General features: G+C 25.7%; 1 protein-coding gene across 3 annotated transcripts in view; it reads left to right on the top strand.

Annotated features, from left to right (window-relative positions):
- Positions 1-26200, top strand: part of LOC111619556 (lachesin-like) — a 122699-nt gene that overhangs the window by 59288 nt on the left and 37211 nt on the right. For 2 of the 3 annotated variants that reach the window (XM_023361405.1, XM_023361339.1), the window contains exons 2-5: positions 10411-10443; positions 13183-13295; positions 14231-14438; positions 24146-24316. In XM_023361405.1, the coding sequence (XP_023217173.1) occupies positions 10411-10443; positions 13183-13295; positions 14231-14438; positions 24146-24316 (525 nt within the window). The remainder of the gene's footprint in view (positions 1-10410; positions 10444-13182; positions 13296-14230; positions 14439-24145; positions 24317-26200) is intronic. The other variant, XM_023361477.1, reaches the window with a different exon arrangement.

Raw genomic sequence — 26200 nt, forward strand, 5'->3', positions numbered from 1 at the left:
GTTTATTGATCGAAATTAATAAAATTATTATAAAATTTATAAAAAGAATTCATCTTTAGGAAATTTATTATTATTATTATTATTTTTTAAATCAATATTTTCTAAAAGGTTATCTCATCAAGAAAATTTCAATATTTTATCAAAATATATACCGCATTAAGACCTTTTTACCTGATTAAAAGAACAAAAATTTTTACTTAAAATGATTTCTTTACGGTAAATTATGTATAGAACCTATGAATATTATATTTTTAATCATAATAAGCTTATAATTTAAAATTAAAAAAGAATATTAAATACGTTACAATACACAATCATAAACAGTGTTTAATATTAAAAGCATGCTTCTTAAAATATACATATATATATCAAGTTATAACAAAAAGAAAATTTACTAATAATTTCCATAAACGAATATCTAAATATAATTTTAAAATATTTTTTTAGAGATTACCAGCAGAGAGATTTTGATAAAAGGATCAAAGTCAATCCAATTTTAAAATAAATTTTCTCAATATATATATACATTTTTATTCATCGTTTATTTTACTTTAAAAAGAAAGAACAGAAAAAAAATCAATTTTATTTTAAAAAAATACATTTTATATTATTTTATTTTCCATTTAAGAACATTAAAATTTCCAACTGAGATTTAGGAGAAACGGTAGAACATTTTCTACTCAAGCTAGGAATCCCTCGATGCGGTAAATCGCTTTAAGAGCACGAAGCTGCACAAGTGAAATAGGACGAACTTGTACCTACTAGGTTTCTTTTTTATTGCTTGTGGTTTCGTGAGGGGGAAAGGAGAGATGTGATTGACGGATGGGTCGATAAGATAGACAAATTGTCCCCTGTTATGTCTAGAAGTGAGTGAGTGAGTGTGAATTTCTTCCACAAACGATATGCAGAAGTTATAATTTACGTGAAATCTTTTACCCATTCTTATCGAGATTTACGATTTTTATTTTTATTTGCATTTCTCTGCGTTTCAAGATGCTCCGCGTCCAAAACAATAATAATCTGGGGAAGTCATTTTTTTGACCGATCGTCATACTTTCCCTCTTGTATATAATAGCCAAAGAAAGAAAAAATAAAATGTATTCATTTTAATTGCGAAATGATTTAAATTAAATTTACTATTGATTTAACACTGCAAGATGGAAGGAAACTTAGTTTTAGTATTTCTTTTTTATTCTACATTTTTAAATAAGGGACTAAACGAATACTAGAAGCTGGTTTTTCAGGATTTAGATGGTCAATATTTCGAAAATGTTGATTCACTTTACAGGAAGAAGTGCTCTAGGTTACTCAATGATTCTCAGTTGGTATTTGCACAGTATAAAACTATGTGATTTAAATTTATTATTTTACGTTATTTTTCTGTTTTACGTATTAAACATTTGCGTTTATAACATGATGTTTCACTTAGTAATTTCGTTAAAATATATAAAATAAAAGGTTTACTTAATAAAATTATCATGCATATTTATGAAAATAACAGTAAATATTGTATATAACTGTAAACAGGACTATAACTCCTTGCCAATATTTTAGGGGTAGGTTCTAGAATCAAAAATAAGTTTAGAATTTTCTATAAACATTTTTAGAATTTTACTTCTTTTTCGATTTAGTCTATCAAAAAGTATACTTTTCAAATTCCCCGTCAAGAGTTTTCAAGTTTTTAAAGTAATTTTCTAATTTTTCATGCTTCTGTCAACGGATTGAGATAAGTAAATGTTATACAAGTAGGTCCTACTGGTGTTTTCCTCTTTACAGTAAAAAACAAGAGTTTTTTAATGTAATTTTACATTAAATATTTTGGTTTTTATAAAATTAAACAGAATAATTTACAAATACTCAAAATATTCTTTATATACGCGGACATTTACTTCTTATAATAATAATTGAAGTTCAATACTCGTATTAACCAAGTTTGATTTCCGCGTATTCAAAAAATCTAATTTCAAAATTTAAAATACAATTTCAGTTTATATATTGTCGTGAACACAAAAAAAGAAACAAACAGCAATATTCTTAAAGCAAGAGATTTAAAATTGGCAATCCAATCTCGAAAATGACGAGTACAGTCGACCCCCTATAACACTGTTGATTTTTCCGTTTTATATGAATTCCATGTTGTACGAGTCACTTAGATTTTACAAATACGTGAGCCGTTCACAGCCCAGCACACGTATTTGNTAACTACTAACTTAATTATATAAAAATATATATTATATTTTTTACATAAAAAATTAAAGTAATATTAAATTAATAAATCGTATAAGCGATAACAAATATTTATTTTAGTAATAAAATACTTAATGTTTACATAAACACTAAAACTTTTTTATTATTATTATATTTAACATTTAAATTTTAAATCGATTATGTTGATATATTTTATTATAAAATGGTAAAAATTATATTAAGAGTTCATTATTGATATTGATTAAAAACTTTGTTTAAAGATATAATGTAAAATATATAAAGGAAAAAAATTTGCATTACTTAAATTTTCTACCATTCCCTTTTCACTTTTTAAATACTTTTAATGTCATCAAAAAATATTTGCATCTATTCAGAAATTTTTATTATAGTGTAAAGCCATTAGAAGAGTTTCCATTTTTGGCTTACAATGTTAACTTTTTTATAATAGGAGAGAAAAAAGTTGGCGAGTTCTCTCAAGCATGAATTTCATGGAACCATCAATGCATAACTAAGTCAATTTACTCATCTCGACATAAGTCTACCAAGCAAAGATCCAACAGCATTCAAATAACGAGAAAAGAGTGCAGATTAGGAGAACCACATGCAAATTTCGAAATTTCTTTTATTCGCTCAATTACCTTTATATTGATGAGGCTTCTTGCTAATTGACCTAACTTCACCTGATTATAAAATTTTTTTTTCCTTCATCCCTCCTCCTCTCCATCTTCTTATTCTATTGTACTATTTAGTAAACGTCAGCTTATAAAAATTCCTATTAATTTCACCTGACATTGATGTCGTCAGCAAAACAGTAATCAGTTTTTGAATTCTTTAATGTACTATGATTCTTCGAAAGCTATCTGAGCCAAATGACTCTACTAGTAGCAACTTATCAGGATCCCTTGATTGTAATAAAAGTGTTAATAGGTCGATAAAAGTAGCCACGGTTAACCAATACATTTCTGACTTTTGTATTCCCCCAAGGTCTTTTAGAATTCACTTTAAAGACAAGATAGGACACAACATTTAGAGGAGATGGCGAAATCACTTCATTGTTAAAAGCTATCTTGAAGAATTTTATGGTCTGTCAGGGATGACGATCTCTTTCCTCAAGCAAAGAATTACTTGGAGGAAAAAAAAAAACAGAAATATATAAAATGAATTACCGTATTTTTTACCACTTAAACAAATAAATTAGGTTGATGGTTAAAATAAAGTTTATCTTTATGCTTAAATGTTTTCTAGAGAGCAATAACTTTAATGATGAATATATGTACTGTAGTATATATATGTTATACAAGTAAATAAGGTTATAAACATTGTAAAATTAGAATGAAATTAAGTTGTGTTTGTAACGTAATAATATGAAAATAAAAATATTGATCGTTAAAATATTTAAATTTAATTTTCTAGATCAATAAATGGACAATTAATCAATTTATTATGAAGAGTAATATTGCTCTTCATAATAAATTGATTAATTCTTCGTGTTGAAAGAGATCTTTCAATACCAAGTTAATCCTATTATTTTAACAAATTTAAATTTATTACACAAATATACTGAATGTGGTGTAAAATGAATAATATAATTTTCATCTATAAACACATTTATTTAGTTATAACCAATTTAAAATATCTAATATCCTTATTGGGAAAGTATATATAACATTTCATAATAACCCTTATAAATAAATGAACTGTAAATAACATGCAGACAGTATAAATTAATAATTAAATATACAGGGTAGTTTCCTGCAGAAGGAATACTACATTAAATAGCCAAATAAGTAAAGTTTTATAATAATTTCATATGTAAAGTATATATATGTGATATATCAGTGAAGTAGACAAAATTTACTTAAAGTATCACCCAGAAAAATATATTTAATATTTAAAGTTTCGTACGTAGTGATTATTATTCAATTAAGTTTCAAATATGAGTGTTCGCAGAAAATTTTCTAGGAGGATTAAAACTTGGAAACAAATGTTTTGGGGTTTTTTCTTTACAAATAGATTATAGAACACAGTATTGCTTCGATACAAAAAGATACAAAAAGAGTCTCGTGGTCGAAGGTGTAAGATTACACATCTCAATCATTTTTACGATTATAACTTGTGGAATTATTTATTCTATTCCAGGGGAGGAAAAATGCCTCATTTGCCCCCTCTGCAAAAGCCCATGAGGTACAGATCTTATGGACTATCCCCAGGTTACGCCACTGATATATATATATATATAAGTATCATATGTCTACTATACTCCACAATTTACAAGATATATAGCTGTATATAATGCAATTACGATAGAAATATATAAACTATACATATGTATATATAGTATTGTATATACGCAAATATTATATAATTGTAAGGCTATTATTATTGTTATTATTTTAGATTTATTACGAGAGCTATAATATAATACAGTAGATTATGTTACAGTTTTATTTAATAGAAAATTAATGAGTTATTGAAGTTATAATTGTAAAGATAGTCATTATTGAAAAGCAATAATAACGAATAAATTAAAATAATAATTTCTGATAATACAGAATTTGGTATATTAATTAATTCTTGGATATTGTTCTGTAATAATATTGAATATCTATCTTTGTATTTAAATCTTCAATACTTTATTAAAGTTTGTTTAAGCTTTGTGTAATTAAACAAAAATAAGTAGTTAAACATGATATATAATTATAATTAAATAGATATGTTTACTTTATTAAATAATAGTTAATTAGTTAGTTAATTATAGTAGTTAAGTACGAATAATTCAATATTATATTATAAAATTTGTTTATTTTAATTATAATAGACGGCAAATTTATTGAGAATAATATTCATTAATTCTTCTAATTATAATCAAGACATTCGTCATTTATATGCGTTAAAATATTAAATTTGTATCAATAACTTAATCATTTGTTATTTAAAATAATTATTTTTAAGACTATCTAAAGCATTATATGCTACAACTTTTAGAATATTTAATATTAATATAATAAAAAAATTAATATTAAAATAATATATTGACGCCGAGAACACTTACATAAACATAATTTATTTTATGATATTTTAAAAAAATATATAAGTTATATATATATATATTTTTTCGATTATACAATTTTAAAATCATAAAAGAAAAATTTTACATAGTCATAATATTTTTAAAGTATAAAAATTGTATATTTTGTAGGGAGGAGGAAAAAAAATGCAAATTTTCAATAATAAATACATACATATATACAGATACGTGCATAAATATAAATAAATAAACACATAAAACATATAATAATAATAATAATAATAACAACAGAAACAAAAAATAAATTTTAGAAAATATATTTTTACAATTTTAACTTAAAAAATATTATTGGTTTTTTGTTACTATATTAAAGAAACACAACATTTTTGTTGTGGTGTAAAGATTTTGAATAAGATAAGTTTAAAAAGAAAAAAATAGTAAATAAAAATTTAATCATAAACTATCGCAGAATGACTCCACATATGATTTGGAATTTTGCCATTTTAGAGTAATAAAAATTGTGAATGACCTCTCGGTGCAAAGTACTTTCTGGAAGGGAGAGGAAAAAAATACACTTTTCATGAAATTTTAAATTAAATAGCCTATACGGTTGACCATTTTTTGTAATAATACTTTTTTATTATTTATATTTACTATTATTATAGTGAAAATATAAGAAGAGAAAAAAAAATGATTGTGTCATAACATAAAATTTATTGTTCTCGTAACCTACAAATAAGAAAAGAGAGATTATATTTATAAAATCATTCAGTCAACTCATAAGAGAATCGTCAGTAGATACGTTAAAAGATGTGTTGTATAGGAGTTAGAGGAACCTGTGGTCACATATGATATCTGTAAGACAAGACGTAGATGTCCGAAACATCTGGAAAAGAATGTCATCATTCAACCAGGATCCAAGACGTAATTATCACGGACAGGAGTTGGTAATGGAGACACCGTATCATTTCTTTCTACAGCAGAGTTCTTGTTTGAGGTGAGAAGTCTCCAAGAATGGAATCTCTGCTACTTTGATCGGTGACTCGCTATTGTTTCCTTGGCAGTGGCTGCAATTTCGTTCGAGAATGATATTGCTTTCCTGTATTGTGTGTTTCAAACCTCGTTATATGAGCAGTATCAAGAGAATTCTCGAAACACTATTCAACCAATCTGACCTGATTGAACTTGCAATATCTATGATTGAATTCCTAACATTTCTTACACGAAAAAAAAGAAACTTAACGAAATGTTAATTAATATACGAGGATAACCTTCTTTTAACTAAATAATTTCTACTTCCTTTTGATATTTAAACAAGTAGGAAATTTGAAAGATTTCTTCAAAAGTTCGGAATTTTTATCGAGTGATATCATTAATTGGTTTATGCTCGACTTAATCGCTTTCTGCCTTTGATACTGTTTGATCTCTCCCAATGCTCTTATCTTACTAATTCTGCTTCTGTAAGTATTCTTTAGCATTCTATCGTTCACATTAAGGTTTTCCTTTATACTCAAGATATTAAATGAAGGTATTATCTACCGAAGTTAATAATATTATTATATTTCTGTAAGATTGATTTTAAAATTTCAATAGCACTCTTTAATCGGATGTCTTTATTTGTTTAATCATATTTTAATAATTTTCGTGTTTGAAAATGAATTCTATCATAGAGAATAAATAAAATTACTTCTAAAATACCTTTTTCTTTTGAAATTTTCTTTTCTCGCTGAACAAAAAATAAGNTCTCCCGAACCAATCTGAAGACTTAAAGGTAGTGGTAGCAATTATTAGGAATAAAAACAAATAAAAAATACCGGAAAAATTTAACAACAACGTTGCTAGCTTTTTTAAAATAAAAGAATATATAATTTTTAATATTTAATAGTTTTAACCCTAAATTATAAAAATAATATTTAAGAGAAATTCTCAAGAGAAATTCGTTACAGAGAAATACACTTATTCTTGAATATTTTTTTATAATAATGTGTTTATTAATATAATTTTATTGATAAGATACTTATTAAAATTGTAAAAATTAACAAAAATTTATTTATAAAAATAATATAAAATTTAAAGCAAAAAATTTACCGAATTAAATACTACAAAAAATATTGTCAATCAAGATTATATAAAATTTAATTAGAAAATATTTTTAAAGAATGTAAAATAATTTTAAACGTATACAAAAATAATAAGATTATTAATAATTTTTTTTATTGTTTATTGAAGGAACGAAAATATTAATACATTGTTTACGTGGATATTTCACTTAAACAATATGAAATTAATAATGAATTTATTAATTTGAATTCGAAATTTATATATCTATCTCATTTAAATTTCTTTTAATAACAATTATAAATTTTTGTCGTTTCTAAATAAAGTTGTTATTTGTAATAAGTTTATTAGGAGTGTTAAGTGTTTAGAAGTGTTTGTTGTTGAGGTTCGATTGTATTAACATTCGAACTTCAATAACGAACACCTGTCAACAACAAACACCTCTAAACAATGGCCACTTTTTACGTTTCCCTCAATGGCCATTTTTTTTAAAGATTTGACTGCGCTACAGCTCGATTCTCAGCTTCTATACTGATCTTTCTTACGTTTAATTTAGTTTATTAAAATTATTTCTTTGTAAATTTTGCAATTATTACCTTTCTAAATGTACAAAGCGTAATGATATTCCGCGCTAATATTTTAGGGATAGATTCTAAGCTTAACGTTTTTCAAATTACAGTCGACCCCCTATAACACTGTTGATTTTTCCGTTTTATATGAATTCCATGTTGTACGAGTCACTTAGATTTTACAAATACGTGAGCCGTTCACAGCCCAGCACACGTATTTGTAAATTCTAAGTGACTCGTACAACATGGAATTCATATAAAACGGAAAAATAAACAGTGTTATAGGGGGTCGACTGTAATTTGAAAAACGTTAAGCTTAGAATCTATCCCTAAAATATTAGCGCGGAATATCATTACGCTTTGTACATTTAGAAAGGTAATAATTGCAAAATTTACAAAGAAATAATTTTAATAAACTAAATTAAACGTAAGAAAGATCAGTATAGAAGCTGAGAATCGAGCTGTAGCGCAGTCAAATCTTTAAAAAAAATGGCCATTGAGGGAAACGTAAAAAGTGGCCATTGTTTAGAGGTGTTTGTTGTTGACAGGTGTTCGTTATTGAAGTTCGAATGTTAATACAATCGAACCTCAACAACAAACACTTCTAAACACTTAACACTCCTAATAAACTTATTACAAATAACAACTTTATTTAGAAACGACAAAAATTTATAATTGTTATTAAAAGAAATTTAAATGAGATAGATATATAAATTTCGAATTCAAATTAATAAATTCATTATTAATTTCATATTGTTTAAGTGAAATATCCACGTAAACAATGTATTAATATTTTCGTTCCTTCAATAAACAATAAAAAAAATTATTAATAATCTTATTATTTTTTTGTATACGTTTAAAATTATTTTACATTCTTTAAAAATATTTTCTAATTAAATTTTATATAATCTTGATTGACAATATTTTTTGTAGTATTTAATTCGGTAAATTTTTTGCTTTAAATTTTATATTATTTTTATAATTTAGGGTTGGTTTTTTGTTACTATATTAAAGAAACACAATATTTTTGTTGTGGTGTAAAGATTTTGAATAAGATAAGTTTAAAAAGAAAAAAATAGTAAATAAAAATTTAATCATAAACTATCGCAGAATGACTCCACATATGATTTGGAATTTTGCCATTTTAGAGTAATAAAAATTGTGAATGACCTCTCGGTGCAAAGTACTTTCTGGAAGGGAGAGGAAAAAAATACACTTTTCATGAAATTTTAAATTAAATAGCCTATACGGTTGACCATTTTTTGTAATAATACTTTTTTATTATTTATATTTACTATTATTATAGTGAAAATATAAGAAGAGAAAAAAAAATGATTGTGTCATAACATAAAATTTATTGTTCTCGTAACCTACAAATAAGAAAAGAGAGATTATATTTATAAAATCATTCAGTCAACTCATAAGAGAATCGTCAGTAGATACGTTAAAAGATGTGTTGTATAGGAGTTAGAGGAACCTGTGGTCACATATGATATCTGTAAGACAAGACGTAGATGTCCGAAACATCTGGAAAAGAATGTCATCATTCAACCAGGATCCAAGACGTAATTATCACGGACAGGAGTTGGTAATGGAGACACCGTATCATTTCTTTCTACAGCAGAGTTCTTGTTTGAGGTGAGAAGTCTCCAAGAATGGAATCTCTGCTACTTTGATCGGTGACTCGCTATTGTTTCCTTGGCAGTGGCTGCAATTTCGTTCGAGAATGATATTGCTTTCCTGTATTGTGTGTTTCAAACCTCGTTATATGAGCAGTATCAAGAGAATTCTCGAAACACTATTCAACCAATCTGACCTGATTGAACTTGCAATATCTATGATTGAATTCCTAACATTTCTTACACGAAAAAAAAGAAAACTAACGANTTAACACTGCAAGATGGAAGGAAACTTAGTTTTAGTATTTCTTTTTTATTCTACATTTTTAAATAAGGGACTAAACGAATACTAGAAGCTGGTTTTTCAGGATTTAGATGGTCAATATTTCGAAAATGTTGATTCACTTTACAGGAAGAAGTGCTCTAGGTTACTCAATGATTCTCAGTTGGTATTTGCACAGTATAAAACTATGTGATTTAAATTTATTATTTTACGTTATTTTTCTGTTTTACGTATTAAACATTTGCGTTTATAACATGATGTTTCACTTAGTAATTTCGTTAAAATATATAAAATAAAAGGTTTACTTAATAAAATTATCATGCATATTTATGAAAATAACAGTAAATATGTTATAAAATAGTTTCTTACGCTCATAAAAAAGATAAAATATATTTAATTACTAAATTTTTACAGACGTTTATATAAAAACATAAATATTTATTCTATAAACATTTTTATTAAATAGTACTTTCAATACATAAAAAAGTCTTGGTTGTCCGCATTTCACAGGTTAAATTTGAACAATTTAATATTTAATTTGTTCAAGTTTTAACTATAGAAATATTTTGAATTATAATATGAGAATTTGAAAATAAAATAAAAATATAAAATTAATGTATTAATTGTAGTAAAATTCCCTTACAGCTCACCCGTACGAAGAACCACTAAATAAAAATAGTAAGTAAAGCTAAACGTTTATCATTATTAGAAAATATTTTAGAAGGTTTATAATATTAAAAATATTAAAAAAAAGGAAGAACAGTTTTATTTAAATTAGAAACTTATCCAAGTTTTATCTTTTGATAGAAAATAAGATTGTATTGAAGGAAAGTAAACTAATCTCATATGTAGCTAACAATCTCCTGCGTCATCTAGGATTGAGGTTTACTGCAACTAATGCCATATAATACCTAACTCGGTTGTGTTTTAGTCAATTAATCAGCAGTCTCCGTTCTGACTAAAACAAAAATGTTAAACCGCACCTTCTCCGATTAGGAGAATTATTTAGAAGAAAGAAAGAGAGAGAAGAGAGAGAAAGAGAGATAAACGTTGTGGCTTGATATCAATTTGTGTCTTATCTTCCTGCTTCGCCAACTTCATTTGTCACTGAAAAACATTTCGTCTACTGAACAACTATTCATGGATCAATGCTTAATCGTAGTGAATCGATTAAACATTACCCAGTGGTAGCTTGATTGTTTTAACATTCGTGTTAATGAACTTAATCAGTGGGTTACTAACAAACAAACGATCGATAACAAACAAATTTATCCACAATAATAATAATAATAATAACCATTATAGAAGTTATTAAACTATAATATTCTTTTATTTTTTTACTTTTTTTATTTTTAAAAACGTATAATTAATCTTAACAAAATTTTAAAAATCTGTTCTCTTAAAGTGGGAGGATAAAAAGGAAAAAAAAAGAAAAACATTTTTCAATTTTCGTGATGAAATTCAATGAGCTAGTTGCCTATTCCCTGAAGTGTAAGACATTCAACTAGTTGTGACGATTGTTAAGCAATAAATAGCTTCTGTTAGTAGGTAGCAGAAAGTAAACTGTTCTCTTTAATTACATTTACCGTGTTTTCAAATAAATGTTCTAAACATCTACTTTAACACATTTTACCTTGATTAATTCGCTTGAATGAATTTTATTACAGCTTAGATACCGATGAAATTTTTTTATAATTGTTCATAAAAATGGTTTAATTTCTTATTTATTAATGAATTTTTCACAGTTTAAGAAGTAATGTTTAAAGATCAAATGCTAGTAAAATGATATGGAAGTAAATATGTTCGAAAATGTTTCTGTTGATACTAGCAAAGGATAATCATTCAAGTGCCGATATAGAATGGCCATATTACTGAATGCAATTTATAGTCTATTGGTGGTTTAGACAAGAAACAATTTCCTCTTATTCGATATCAAACAAAACTATTTCGAGCTAAAATGTGAAACAGTTGGTTGCATTTGTAGATAAATTGATGATGATAACATTCGTCTATGTACGGGCTTACTTATTGGTTATGTCAACATCTGCTGACTTATGAAGGCTGTTTTTGACAGAAAAAAACTTACTTTAATACACAATAAATATTTAGATAATGGTAAAAAATTCTGGATTGTTTATACCGTCGATATTTCAGTTATTATCTCCATATATCAAAATTTTATACTTAACGCCGATTTGTTTTATAAACACGACTTTTTCAATTTTATTAGGTTAATTTATTGTCCCTAACACGATTGAACTTTCTCACTACCGTACTATAAACTCATAGAAAGACAGAATATGGGCTGACAAATAGTTGAACAGAGGGAGGAAGAAAAAAATGTCAGAGAGAGATCGTAAAACATCTGGCCTAATGTCAATAAACACCTCAATGTAGACTTTAAGTAACAGAAGCTACACAATAAGCTTTATCCTTATTGTACAAGTCGACAATAGTGAAAAATCTAAGAAAAGGTTGAAAGAAAAAAAAAATTCTCTTTTAGTTGTATTCCACTAAGATCTACAAACAGGACTTGAATTGCAATCAATAAAGTAGAGTACCTGACAGAAAGAAGTAATATTCAGTCACAGTGGATTTATTTTCTAACCATTGGGGTGCTTATAGTCTTCAATATGAAGGGAAAAAAGCGTCATATGAAACGTATTTTCATCTTACGTATAGCAAATTTCTCGTGCCATAGTGCCGTGTGTGAAATTGTCGCTTATTTTCAATCTGTCGACGGTATAGAATATAATACAATCCCGTAAAATGGAACCAAAATAACCTTTTTCATTTTATACTATGATTCTAAATGAATAAATGTACAATATGTCTATATTCTAAACTTTGATAAATGAGGTTGGAGAGGATAGCATTCATCTGTCTCTTGTTCCATTTTTCCAGTAGCTTTTCCTCGATTCTTTCATTTCGTCAACTCGAAAAGATATAAAAATGAGGATTGACGCATTCACAATCCTGTCAACAGACATGGAGACATCCAAATACTTAATAATACTTCAAACCTGAGCTTCCAATCATTCGAGATGATCGTATTTCTTCTTAAGAGAAGGTGATAGAAATAAACAAGTTTGAAAATGTTTAAGGTACGTCAGGAGAAAGGAGATCTCTTCCGAAATTGGTTCTTTTTTATACTGTTCGCCTAACGGTTTACCTTTACTAGGTCAAATTTATAATTTTATATTATATTATTACTAAAATTGTGTATAGAATTGATACAAACTAATTATAAACGAAATAAACCATTAAAATTTATAAATTTAAGCACTAATGACGATCGAACGAGTGCTTATCCCTGACATTAATGCTTAAATCTCTTGTTATGTTAATTATAAGATATATAATTAAGCTAAATTGTAGAAAATAATATAAAATAAATAAATAAATATGTTTTTTTAGGAGCAGTTCCTGAAGTTGAACCAGAATTTACCGAACCCATTTCCAACGTAACAGTTCCTCTAGGACGTGATGCCCAACTGCCATGTGTTGTAGATAACTTAGGATCATATAGGGTAAGTTTACTCCCCTCCAGTTAAAAGTAGATTAAATTAAGATAATAATGATTTAAAAACTATCTCTCAAGATGTAACAGATCAAAAATACATTAAAAAAAGTACAATCTACCATGATTTAGCTCACTGAATCTTTTTTACTTTCTGTCGAAGACAGAATCTAGAAAGTAGTGAATTATAACCACCTTCACCTTTTGTACTTTACAACTTTATTTTTAAGCTCAAGGATGGTAACGAGGCGATCCTCAAATACACACACAACGCACTACGCGACACTACTTCTTGCAGTGGATATAAAAACCATCGTAAACTCGGTTTTATTATCTCAGTTTACTTGCTATTACATCAGTCGAGATACGATAACAACTCGTCTAGTGTCTACCATGAAATAGACTGTATTTCATTAATGTTAGAGTGAATTGAAAGAAATTTTACGGGATATAGAAAATATTTCCTTTCTAACCTGATCTCGCATAAATGCATTGATAGAAGAAATCGTTAATCTTGAAAGTAAAATAAAGTTTTCTCCCTTCCTTCCTCTTCATTTTTTCTTCCTTAAACATATAAAAAAATAAAGATATCTAAGATAGATTATGCGACCTGGAAAGTAATTCATGGCGATAAAAGGAACCAATTTGAACGATCTTGCAAACTTAAGTCTTTTGTCGATATTTCTTATGACCAAAAAAGAAGACCATCAAACTGTATACAATCTATTTCAAATAGCCAGGAAAATTGTGAAGACAAATATAGAAAAAAGTATATTTATTATTATTCTTTTTTATTGGTATAAATTTGAATTGATAAAATAGAAAAACTTCTATCTTCTACAGTAAACTTCTTTGCAATTATAAAATGTTTATATGTAACTCTATCCAATGGTATTCGCGTTAAATTACATTTAAACAATCACATTATTCGATTCCATTTTACAGGCAGCATGGATTAAAGTGGAGAGTAAAGCAATTTTGACAATCCACCACCACATCATTACTCGGAATTATCGTATAAGCTTGAGTCATAGTGATAACAGAAACTTTATCCTGCATATACGCAACGTTCAGATGACTGATCGTGGTGCCTATATGTGCCAATTGAATACCGTACCTATGAAGAGCCAAGTTGGATATTTAGACGTGTTAGGTAAATTATATAAAGATAAAATTTTATTTCCAGTATTTCATATATAAAATATAGAAACCTATTTTTATACTTTTGAATTTACTATCGCTTTAAATTAAATATTTAACCTGTTTTGATTATTTCCATTTCATAAGTTCGGTTACTAGAAGTGATTTAATCATATTTTTTCACTGGTGAATAAGAAATTTTTGAATAAAGTGTTGAAAATTTGACTTTAATTTAAACAAAAAATAAAATACTTGAAAAGGAGTGAAGATTTCCATGTCAGTTTGCTTTAATCTAATATAATTTTTTTCTAATCTCGTTCAAATTGCTAAATAATTTAATTATTAAACTAAAAAATAAGTTTATATTTTTCAAAATTATTTTTTATTGTTTAATTACCATATTCTTATTCGTTAATCACTGATTTTTTTAAAAAAAAACTTGTCTCCAGCCTCTTGTTTTAGTGAAGATTTTCATTTTTAAATTCTTTGCACTTTAGTTTTAATTTTCAAAAACACCAATAGAAACATACATATGCAGAAACGTAATAATGAAAAACCATCATCAACCAATCACATTAGTGAAAATCACTTAGGTTTTCTGGTACTTATCACAGTTTCTAAGTAACGAACCAAAAAACTCTTTGAAGTCAATGTACTTGTTTAAATCCCTGTATTTACATAATTACAAATTTTTATCTTTATTTACAGCCTTACTTAATGATTTATCTTTAATAAACAAGAGAAAAAAATTTATTTTACACAAAAATTTTAATATGCGAGAACCAGTACAATGAATATAATTTAAGAGGCATTTTTTACGTTTATATTTTTAATTTTTTTTATTATATAAATTTTTATAAGTTTTATATATACAGTACGAATCGTTAATAATCTCAATTGTTAAATATGATTAATTGCTCAATTAAGTTATAATAATTATTAAATTTTATAAGAATATAATGATATATAAAGAACAATTTATAAAATTGTTTTAATTTATTTTTCTATATAAAAGTTTAATGGAACTATTAAAAAAAGAAAAGAAAAATTTCAATGAATTTACTTCCAAGTTGTGTAGAATTTATTCACATTTAGACTACTTGGATTAACATTGCTCTAATGTGATAAACAGTAACTTTCAACTGAATCATGCGAAACAACATGTGTATTTTTTAATTAAACCCTGTGTTTATTAAAAATATAGTCTTAGAGTACATAATAGCATACTGTAAATAACGTTAACGTTTAAATGTGCTTTCATTTATTTTAACGGATATTTTTCTTATCATAAAATGAAAGAATCATTTCAAAATTTGAAAATATTTTATCTATCAACCTTTTAATAAAATTATTTACGTTCATTTTTTCATTATTACTTTCCATATTTTAAAAGTATGGTTGGTTAAGAAACTTATAATGCAAAATATTTATTTTTCTATTTTTAAATAAATTTCTCACGACTAAAAAATTATTTTTAATATACTTTAAATTAAACTTTTATTAATATAATCTGAAGATCCTGAGACTTAAATTATTTACATAGATTGTTTTAATTATAAATTATTAAATAACTGGTTATATATAATTGGGCTGCAATTTGAAAAAATTGTAGACCTATAAATTCTCACTGTTTGTTTGTTTTTCTGTCTGTTATTCTCGAGAATGGAGTTACATAGATGACCGGCATGACTGTTGTTATCAGGAAAAGTATGATGTACAGGGGCAAGACACTACTAATTTAAGATCGAGAGCATATATTCTAAATTAAGTAAATTAAAAATTGCTGACCGGCATTGTCATAATGTCACAATAAGTTTTGCTCGGTTTATATAGAATATTAAGGTTATAAATTGCATATTTAATTATAATATTTATATAAATTTTAAATTTTTATGATGATAATAAATATGTTTTAATTATATATAATTAAATGTATGGATAATTTTACATACAAGTCTTTTAGAATTAAAAATTGCAATTTTTTTTTTAATCGAAATTTGTAATTTAACTTCTTTGACTCATCGCGACGTTTCGTCTAATAAATTTAAATTTTATCTTATCATAATAAGTAGAGAGACTCGAGGGAGATTTAAAAATTTGCTAAATTATCAAATATACTTGTGGGATATTATATATATATATACATACATTCATTTAAAATATACAACTTCGATCAATAAACTTTAATCTTTTATTTCCTTTTTTTTAGTTGAATACAAGAAAAAAAAATTCCAAAATTTTAAGTTGAATCGATAAAAGTAATAATCATGTCTATATTTTTATCATACTTTTTAATAATAAATAATTTTTCAAGTAGATGTATTGAGGATTTTTCAACTGATAAGGACTGTTTTTCGATTTTTGTATTGCTCACGTAGAAGAGACGACTTTTTCATTTTATTTAATGGCATGTCTGTATGTCTATGCATAGATTTCATCTCAAAACTTCTAAAATTATTTTAAAATAATATATATATTTTTCCCTTAAAGTTACCATTCACATTCTGTATATTTTATCGAGATTTTTACAGTATTCAATGTAAATATTTTTTTAAAATTAATTAAATTATTATTATACGCGTATTACTAATTTTGGATATATATAAAGAAAATTTTTTAATATAAATTTTAATGATCGATATTATTGATACTAAACTTTAAAAGATGTTTTCATAAGTTATTCGGAGAGAAAAATCTTTCATATTTTATCAGTCATTAAAAGAAGCAATGGAAGGTATAAACAGCAAAAGTGAATAGGAGAAAAGAAAAGAAAACTATTATTAAAAAGTAAATTATTTATTGGCAATGATATGCGGTATGTTCTTTTTCTCCTCTGTTTAAAGAAAACTTTTACAAAGAAATATATATATATATCCGTAGAATAAAATGAATAATTACAGAGGAGGAGAACTTGTTTGCTATGCCGAAAGAAAAATATCAAAAGAGAATTTCAATTCTGCTTCGACTAATGGTATATCAAGCTTACTTTCATCTTCTGATGTTTTTTGATTTATGATACTTTTATAGAAAGTATAAAATAGATCTATATAATCTTAGAAAAGGGAGGGGGACATATTTGATAATATTGAAAATATTATGATGATATAAATTGCATATTATATATATATAATTTTAAAATAATGTTTTAAAGATAATAAACAAATTTATTATTTATATAAATATAACACCATTCGTTTTATGAGGCCTTATCGAGATTTGAAATAATATTTTTTGCTTGATACTGAATATGTTTTTTTTTATTTATTTATTTTTCCTGAAATCTGATAATGTTCTTTGTTACCTTATAGAAGAAACTTCTCGAATTTCTTTTAAGGCATTAAGAAATATAAACTCAAAAAATATCGAAGAAAATATATATATATATATATATATTATATTGTGATATTATAGGCTTAAATGTCAAAGGTCTATATAACTGCTTGATGAAAATTGATGCAAAATCAATTTTCAATCATCAAACAAAAATTATTGCAATCATAACTAATTTATCATAACGACAAACAAACAAACATGAGAATATATAAATGGCATATAATAAACCATCAAATTCAGAATAATATAACAGCAATGAAANTGTAAATATTTATAAATATATAAACTATTAAAATATGAAATATTTACAGGAAGAAATTTATTTTTAGTTGTTTATAATCTTTATTACTATTATTTTTATTTATTTTTAAAGTTTAAAAGTACAAATCTCAAATGATCGAGTTAGTATTTTAGGATCCTTAGGGAAAATAGCTTTGTGAAAATGTTTTCTTATGAACTAATCTTTTTCGTTCTGTATTTCTCAGATTACGTTAGTACAAATAAATATTTCAAGCGAGAATAAACTTAACTTTTTGGCATTCTGATTCTGATTTAGTTAATATAAAAAAGGACGAAAAATTATATTCATAGAAGGAGAAACAGGAATAAAAATGAAGAGGGGAAGTGACTAAGAAATAAACTAGACAAAAAAAAATAGTAAAATTAAATTTAGAAATGCAAAGTGGTGCATAGTAAACGAAGGGAATGCTGAAAGAAATATTAAATTAATCATTAATATATGTTAGATGTATTTGTATAGGTTTAAAATATTTTTAAAATTTCTAGAATTTTTTAAAATTATTCATATATGTATGTGTATATTATGCGCATACAAAGTTAATTTTGTTCATTATATAAATTTAAAATTTCCCTTAAAAAAAGCTAAACATGTTGTTAAGTAGTTGAAAGACTTTTAGAAAAATTAGAAAAAAATGTAGTAAAATAGATTCTATTGAATGAAAATTTTAAAAATTCTAGAAAAAAATCATCGATTTATTTGCATTATATTTAACGTCTTGAATGTGTTTTTTTTACTGGTTTTTTTTTGTTATCATAAGCAACTTTATCGAGTTTTGTATATATCCCAAGAGATGGAGAGAGAAGATATCTTTCTTTTAGTATAAAATCTTATTTAATTGTCCGTACACAAGATTAAAATTTGCATACATTATTATAAGTAATTGGCGCCATTCCAGTGCAAAAATAGACAGTTATTTTTTTTTAAAAAGTTTATTATTTCCGTTGAGTATAACTTAATTGTTTATTCATTTTTAATTTTTCAATTATAAGATAATAAAATTTTATTTTATCATCAATTATAATAAAAATACAATTAAAATAATTTAAAATTTATTTGAATATTTTTATAACTTAGCAAAGTAAAGCAGAGGTGCATTTAGAGATGGATAAATGAGGTATGGGATGCTTCTCTTTAGAGAAAATTGATATATATGCACAAACTTATACGTAATATTCCTTTGAGACTTGAATTCACTATTGAAATGAACCATATTTTTAAAAAAATAATAATTTATATTTGAATAATTTAAAAATAATTTTTAATTTTATTCGGTAAAATTTCTAAAAATTTACAGGTAATTAATTATTTTGTCTTCTGCTAAAGAATATAAATTATTAATGCTTTCCAAAATAGAATATTCTATAAGATAAATCAAATATATAGAGAGAAACAAGATTGTAAAGATATATTAATAATTAATATAACCGTCTTCATTTTTATTTTTTAAAAATGTTTTTATATAATTGACGCCGTTTATATTACTTTGAAATATAAAAAACACAAAAATTTCTTTAAATAAAATTTAGAATTTAATATAATTTAATAAATTTATCAAACGATGACGTCTTAAATGAATTTCAATATACTGTATATAAATTCTTATTTCTCGACATAAGGATAACGAAGAATGATTTGTATAACATTCGAAATTTTTTATATATATTAAATGTTGTATGGTTAAATAAATTATTTTGTAAATATTTAGAGTTAAAATATTTTGGACTGCAAGTTAAAAAGTTGCAGATCTGTAAATTCCCCCTGTCTTTTCATTATTAATCGTAAGATAGATGAAAGTCGAGGCCAGATATGAAAAGCTTAAGGTAGGAGGTCTTGATTAACTATATGCGAACTTCAGGAATAGCCCGGAAGTCACGTGATTTCAATTCAAAACTTTTTATCCATAACGGAGTTAGATAGATGACTGGCATGACTCTTTTGTTAACAGGAAAAGTATGATTTACAGGGGCAAGACACTAATAATTTGAAATTGAGAGCATATATTTTAAATTAAATAAATTAAAAATATAATTAAAAATTGCAGTCCAGCATTATGACGATGCCACAATGATTTTTGTTCGTAAATTTTAATTGATTTTTTAAAAATATTTTGAAATTTTCAAGTTATATCAAAGTCGTAAAAATTACACGTGACTATGTGATCGAATTCTGTTGTAATATAAGGAAAAAGATTCATATAAAAGTGAAAATGGCGTTTTATTTTTTAGTACTTATATATTTAAAAAATCTAACGATCATATATGGAAAAAAACTCTCTTTCAAACAGAGGGAAAAAACGTTAAAACACATGGTTGCCATTCGCCATTACGTAAAGTCCGCTGACGATTACACACATTTAATAGGAAAACGATATCCTTTGCGTTGATTTCTTATAAAACTTGGCTGTTTCGAGCTAACTGCAATCTTTTACATATGTAATAAAAATACATTATACCCTCGAGTCTCTTTCCTTCATCAATAACTTATCCATGCAGCACAAGATGTTGGTAAAAGTGCTACCTTGAGACATTTGACGACAACATAGTTGTTAACTATAGAAAATAACCGATCAATGTCGTTATAATTTACATACTCCATTACCCATAATTCACATCGGGATGAAGGAGTTATGTCCTGTTAAACTATGACCATCGAAAGATATCGAATGACAAGTATAATAAGAAAATTTTTATCCAATATTCATAACTGTGTTATTGTTATTTTACTGTTGATAGGTCGATTGTTGATGTAGATTGATGCGAAAAGTTAAGAAAAAAAACATTGTTTTAGTATAGTAAGAACGTAAAGAAGATCGCATAAATCATGTTAAGATAGAATAAACTGTAAATATATTTATGGAAAATGTAAAGGATACAGAAAAATAAGATAAATTATACGAAACGTTTGCAATTTTGTGAAATATTTTAACGTAGATTGTTCGAAAAGATGTTTGAGCCAATGACGATTAGTTACAGGAAATAAATAGACGGAGGAAAATCAGCAAGATGCTATTATTTCTGATTTTCCTCAACCAATTGTTGTTATAATAATGATACTTCTATCCAATTTTCGTTTAAGTATTTATTTAGACTACAAATCATTGAAACGAAATATAAGACTTTTTAAACTAATTTTTATATTATTAAGAAAGATTTTATATCTGATTTCAAATTACAGTATATTATATTGATTATTTCATATGACTAATTAATTTCCATAAAAATATTAAAGTATATACATATAAAAATTCTAGATATTTTTATTAATAATTATTATAATAAAATTTACAAAAATATATCTTTATCATTATATAATTAACTCTTTTACAGGTCTTATACTAATAAAATATTTAAAAATTTATGAAAGCTCTTCTATTGGTTATCAACTTCTGTAATATTTAAGAAAATAAGCTGGAAAATATGGATATTAACTTCAGTTAATCACTTCTATTCTACTTAAATTAACTTTGGTCTCTATATGAGAATTACTCCGCTTATGTAATCACAATTCATGTCTCAATTTAGTAAGAAAAATTTAGATAATTCTAAAATATATAGGTCTATAAACAGCATATTTATCGCAGTTACTTATTAGTTTACGATTATAATAAGAAATTCACGACTTTATCTTCAAACTTCCATTAAAGTTTTGCGTTAATAGCCTTACAACGTGATAAAAAACTTGCTGTTATTTAGTAAAAATAAATAGATCCATCAAGTCTTTCTCATGTTAACGATGTTTAACTAATATTCCAATTATAAAATATTAAATAATAGCTTATCTAGAGACAAGTTTCTCTACCGATCAATTCAAAATCATCATCAAATTTAACCTCTTCATGTACGGAGGTTTCTAAAATTGGAAATTATGACTTAATTGAAGCACTCCATTTATTTCTTTCTACTGTGATCACGACAGCTGAACGTTAGCTTAATATCCTCAAATACACAATTAAATCCATTTAAATTTACATTGTAATCGTTTAATTTCGTGAAGCACGTAGATCGATTCAATTTACACGTTTATCCGACTTACTGGCGCCTTGTCTACCTCTCCAGTTTTACGGAAATTTATCGATATTACATATATATACAGTACATCATCGTGTTGAAGAATGACTGTTTTGTGTATCGAAAGAAAAGGCGACATTGAGAAGAAAGACGAAGATAAATCTACGAGAATGGATTGGGAGTTACCTTTAAATTTAACTGTCCACTCTGCGACATATTACAGTATATAAGTTGACGGGGGAGGTGAAATTTCAATTTAATCTACTACGATTGTCCTCCGTGTGAAAGATATACAGTACCTTATACAAGACATCAGATCGATCGAAATGAAGGACGTTTTTCGAAGATTCTGTCAGAGTTCTGTGGCGTAATCAATTTTATCAGTCGTTTCTGACGTGCAAACTTACTCGTCACAAGTGTTGGAGTAGAAAATCTCTCTTCTTATTTTTTTTTACTTCCTTTGATTTTTACTTCCTGAATGCTTTGCAACTTCTTAGCTGTACTAACAGATAAAGAATAAGATTTTCTAGAATCCGTCCGGAAAATCAACAAAGAAAACTGTACAGAAGATTTTATAACTCAGCCGTTGTATTTGTGTGGTAGTACGCAGTCGACTAAAAAATTTCATGTTCGAGAAGATAGAAAAATGTAAGATAAAGAAAAAAGAAAAGATAAAATATGTGCTGGATATATATATATATGAGAAATTTGGAATAATTTTTAACAGGGTAGAAGGAATTTAGAATTAAACAGAAAATGCTTTATTTAAATATCTTGTAAAGGCTAAAATGTTCTTTCTTCTTTTTAATATGTTACCGTGGGAGTTTTGTTTTGTAAATTTGTATTGCACAGTCAGGAAAATTCAATTTTCGCAGCTGTACAATCCGATTTTAAAATTCAAATTCAAATATGTGAAATTTAAAGTGATCTCTCTTCAAGACTTTCTTCACTTAAATTCTTAGAAAAAAAAAACAAGAGAAAAAAAATATAAGCATATTTAGATTTTTAAAAATTTATGTTTTCTTAACAATTTAAAGAATAAAATAATATATGTAATACATTAAAGTTTATAAGTTATTATTTAAAGAACGAAGTAAATTATATTAACAAATTTTATCAAAATATCGACTCGTTTTTATATATAGACTATATTTTCATATACATATATATTATATAATGGAAAAATTTATCTCTTTTTCTTTCTTATGTTCATAAAGATGCGGACTTTATGGTGCCATCTTTACTTCTACTGACGACTTCTTTTATGAAAAAGGACAGTATACGTATTCAATCCATGAAAAACTGTTGAAATAATGCCTTCCAAGGGATATGGCGACTGACTTCTCAATCTATGATGTCATTTTTGATATGATGTTCTCTCGTAACAAAAAGTTAAAAATTGCTCTTTTTATATGTATTTACAAAGTACATACACTACATAAATATTCTCAGTATAATGTTAAGCATAAGTACAGTAGGCACGTATACATTTCAGTTTACGTTCCATATATTCCAGGCTAGTCTCTGTTAATGAATTGTATGTTATATGAGATTTTATCATTGTGCTAAGTAATGATGTATTTCCTGTATTTGAAGTTTTCTGTATTTATTTATATAATTAAATATAGATATTTATTTCTCCTCTTCTCTCTTAGGATTTCCTNAGTATTTTTAATGTGTTTAGGTGGACCTGCATTAAGTTTAGGATTACTTAAAGATGTTTATCCTTGGTTAACTTAATTATATAAGTTGTCGCGTTAAATCCTTTAATGTCATTGAAAAAAAACTTTGTTTTGTTTTTGTAAGGATCAAAATTAATGAGATTGTGTTTAAAGAAGATGCTCTACAACACAAATGAATGATGAGGTAGACGCTGTTAGAGGATAGTTCACCTTATCGTTTAAAAAGTATCAGGGGAAAAAAAGTGTTTAATAATTATAAAAATTCCTGTTAAATGAATTTGTCTTTCAGCACTTGATGGGCCGTAATTTTTTATAAAAATCTATCTTATTCTATTGATTACGGTATTTTGGTTCTGCTGTGATAATAAGTCTTCTTATAATCTTGATTTCGTTCAAGTACCACCAGATATTATTGTGGCTGAAAGTAGTTCAGATGTCATAGCCAGAGAAGGTACAAACGTATCTTTATCGTGTAAAGCTAAAGGATATCCAGCACCGAATATTTCTTGGAGAAGAGAAGATAATGAGGCCATTCCTCTAGGAATGCGACAAGGTAAAAAATTGTTAGGTGAGTTTAATAATCGATATTTTTATAGTGTATAAAACATCGTTTAATAACATCTATATATTGAAAAGTAGAGAAAAAAATTATATGTATTTTTTTTTAATTATATTCATTCGATCTTTTCCTTACGTAAATACTTTTAAAGGAAATTACAAATCTGAGAAATACCCAGAGGGATTAAAGTGAAAAAGTCCAGGAAAACCAAATTCAACGATTTTTAGCGGTTCTACGTTTGATATATTCATGGGATTGAAGTTTAGCTTTGATAGTTTCCGTCAAGAATGCAACATCTGAACTGACAGAATGTGTTTGTCAATAGAACGACATTTGGTACTAGATTGATAAAATCTGATCACTCGGTTTTTCTATGGTAAACAACGTGTGTGTTTTTCACGCATCTTGAAGATTTACAGTTATATCAAAATTATAAAATTAAATTTTTCAGTTTATATTAACTTTCTTAAAAAAAAAAAAAAAAACTTTTACTTCTATTATCGCTCCAACTCTTACATAAATTTATAACAATTTATTTACGTCTCGCAAGTATTTTTCTTAAAATTTCACTTTTAAATTTCTTCAAAAATTAATTAGAAAAAAGAAGAAATTTAAGTTTAGAAAAATCACAAATTACAATGCACATTTATACAGTTATTAATCACTCTTTACTCAGAATTTTCTGAAATATTATATGATGAATCAATGTAATAAAATATAATAATCTTATTTTATAGGCTTTTCTAGTTACTTTTTAGTACTAAAATAAATTAAGTAAAAGTATGTTTAATCGTCACTAGGAGTAAAAATAGTACTGACACGAGAACACAGCAATATAAATTCCATTGCTGATGATAATATAATTACGACTGTGTACTTATGGAAACTAGCATACCAATGATAATATTAATATCATATTGATATTATTGAATGAATCAGATATAAATCAACACATTATAAATGTAAAAATATAGTAAAATATCCAGTAAATGATCATAAAAGTCAATACGTCTCTGTATTCTGTCACCCCGTAGTGATGAGCACAGTTGTCAATCGTATCCTGCTGTTCGATGTGACTGATATAACAGAACTCCAAACAAAGTAACAGCGTGTTCAATGTATCAAGAATGTGTTTATCACGTGCTATACGGTGTTTATAGTTCAGTGCTATTCGTGAAGAATGTCTTTGACAACAGGCGATGTTATCGAATCTTTCGTTGTTGCTTGTGGCGCTTGTATTCTCGAATCGCTGCTGGTTCTTTGTTTCACCGTCGTGTAAGCGAGTATTTTTCTCACTTTAAATAAGTCAAAACTGCAAGATTTTATAACTTTTTCTTATAAATTACTATAAACAGCACTTTCACCTTCCTCCTCAATTAAACTACTCGGTGTTTTATAAAATATTTTATTGATTATCATTGCATATCCTTGTATAATTTACTTTTCATATGCTGAAATGTGATCACTTAATATAAAAATCTGTGCTATTTTTTTATCATTTATTAAGAAAGAGTATCAATTTACATTTAATTTTTTTGAAGATATTTATATTATTTTCTTATTTAAATATATTCATTTCCTTCTACAAAGAAATTTAAAAAAGAAACTGTCATAGCAAAAACTAATGATAAATTTAAATATTTCAATTAAGCTAACTTATTATATTTTTTTAATAAAATGTTTTTAATTTATTTTAATATTTTGTGTAATAAATAAATAACATAACATTTGAAATTATTTTATATGTAAAAATAAATAATTAAATTACTTCATTAATTTACTTTTTCAATCGTAATTTATCACTTTTGAATTCATTCATTAAATGAAATACAAATAAAATGAAAAAAATGTAATTAATTTTTTAAAACATTATATTGTAATTAAAAATATATA

This window comes from Centruroides sculpturatus, unplaced genomic scaffold (genome assembly GCF_000671375.1).
Source record: "Centruroides sculpturatus isolate CEXI.00-Female unplaced genomic scaffold, Cexi_2.0 scaffold48, whole genome shotgun sequence".
In the NCBI taxonomy this organism is placed as follows: Eukaryota; Metazoa; Arthropoda; class Arachnida; order Scorpiones; family Buthidae; genus Centruroides; species Centruroides sculpturatus.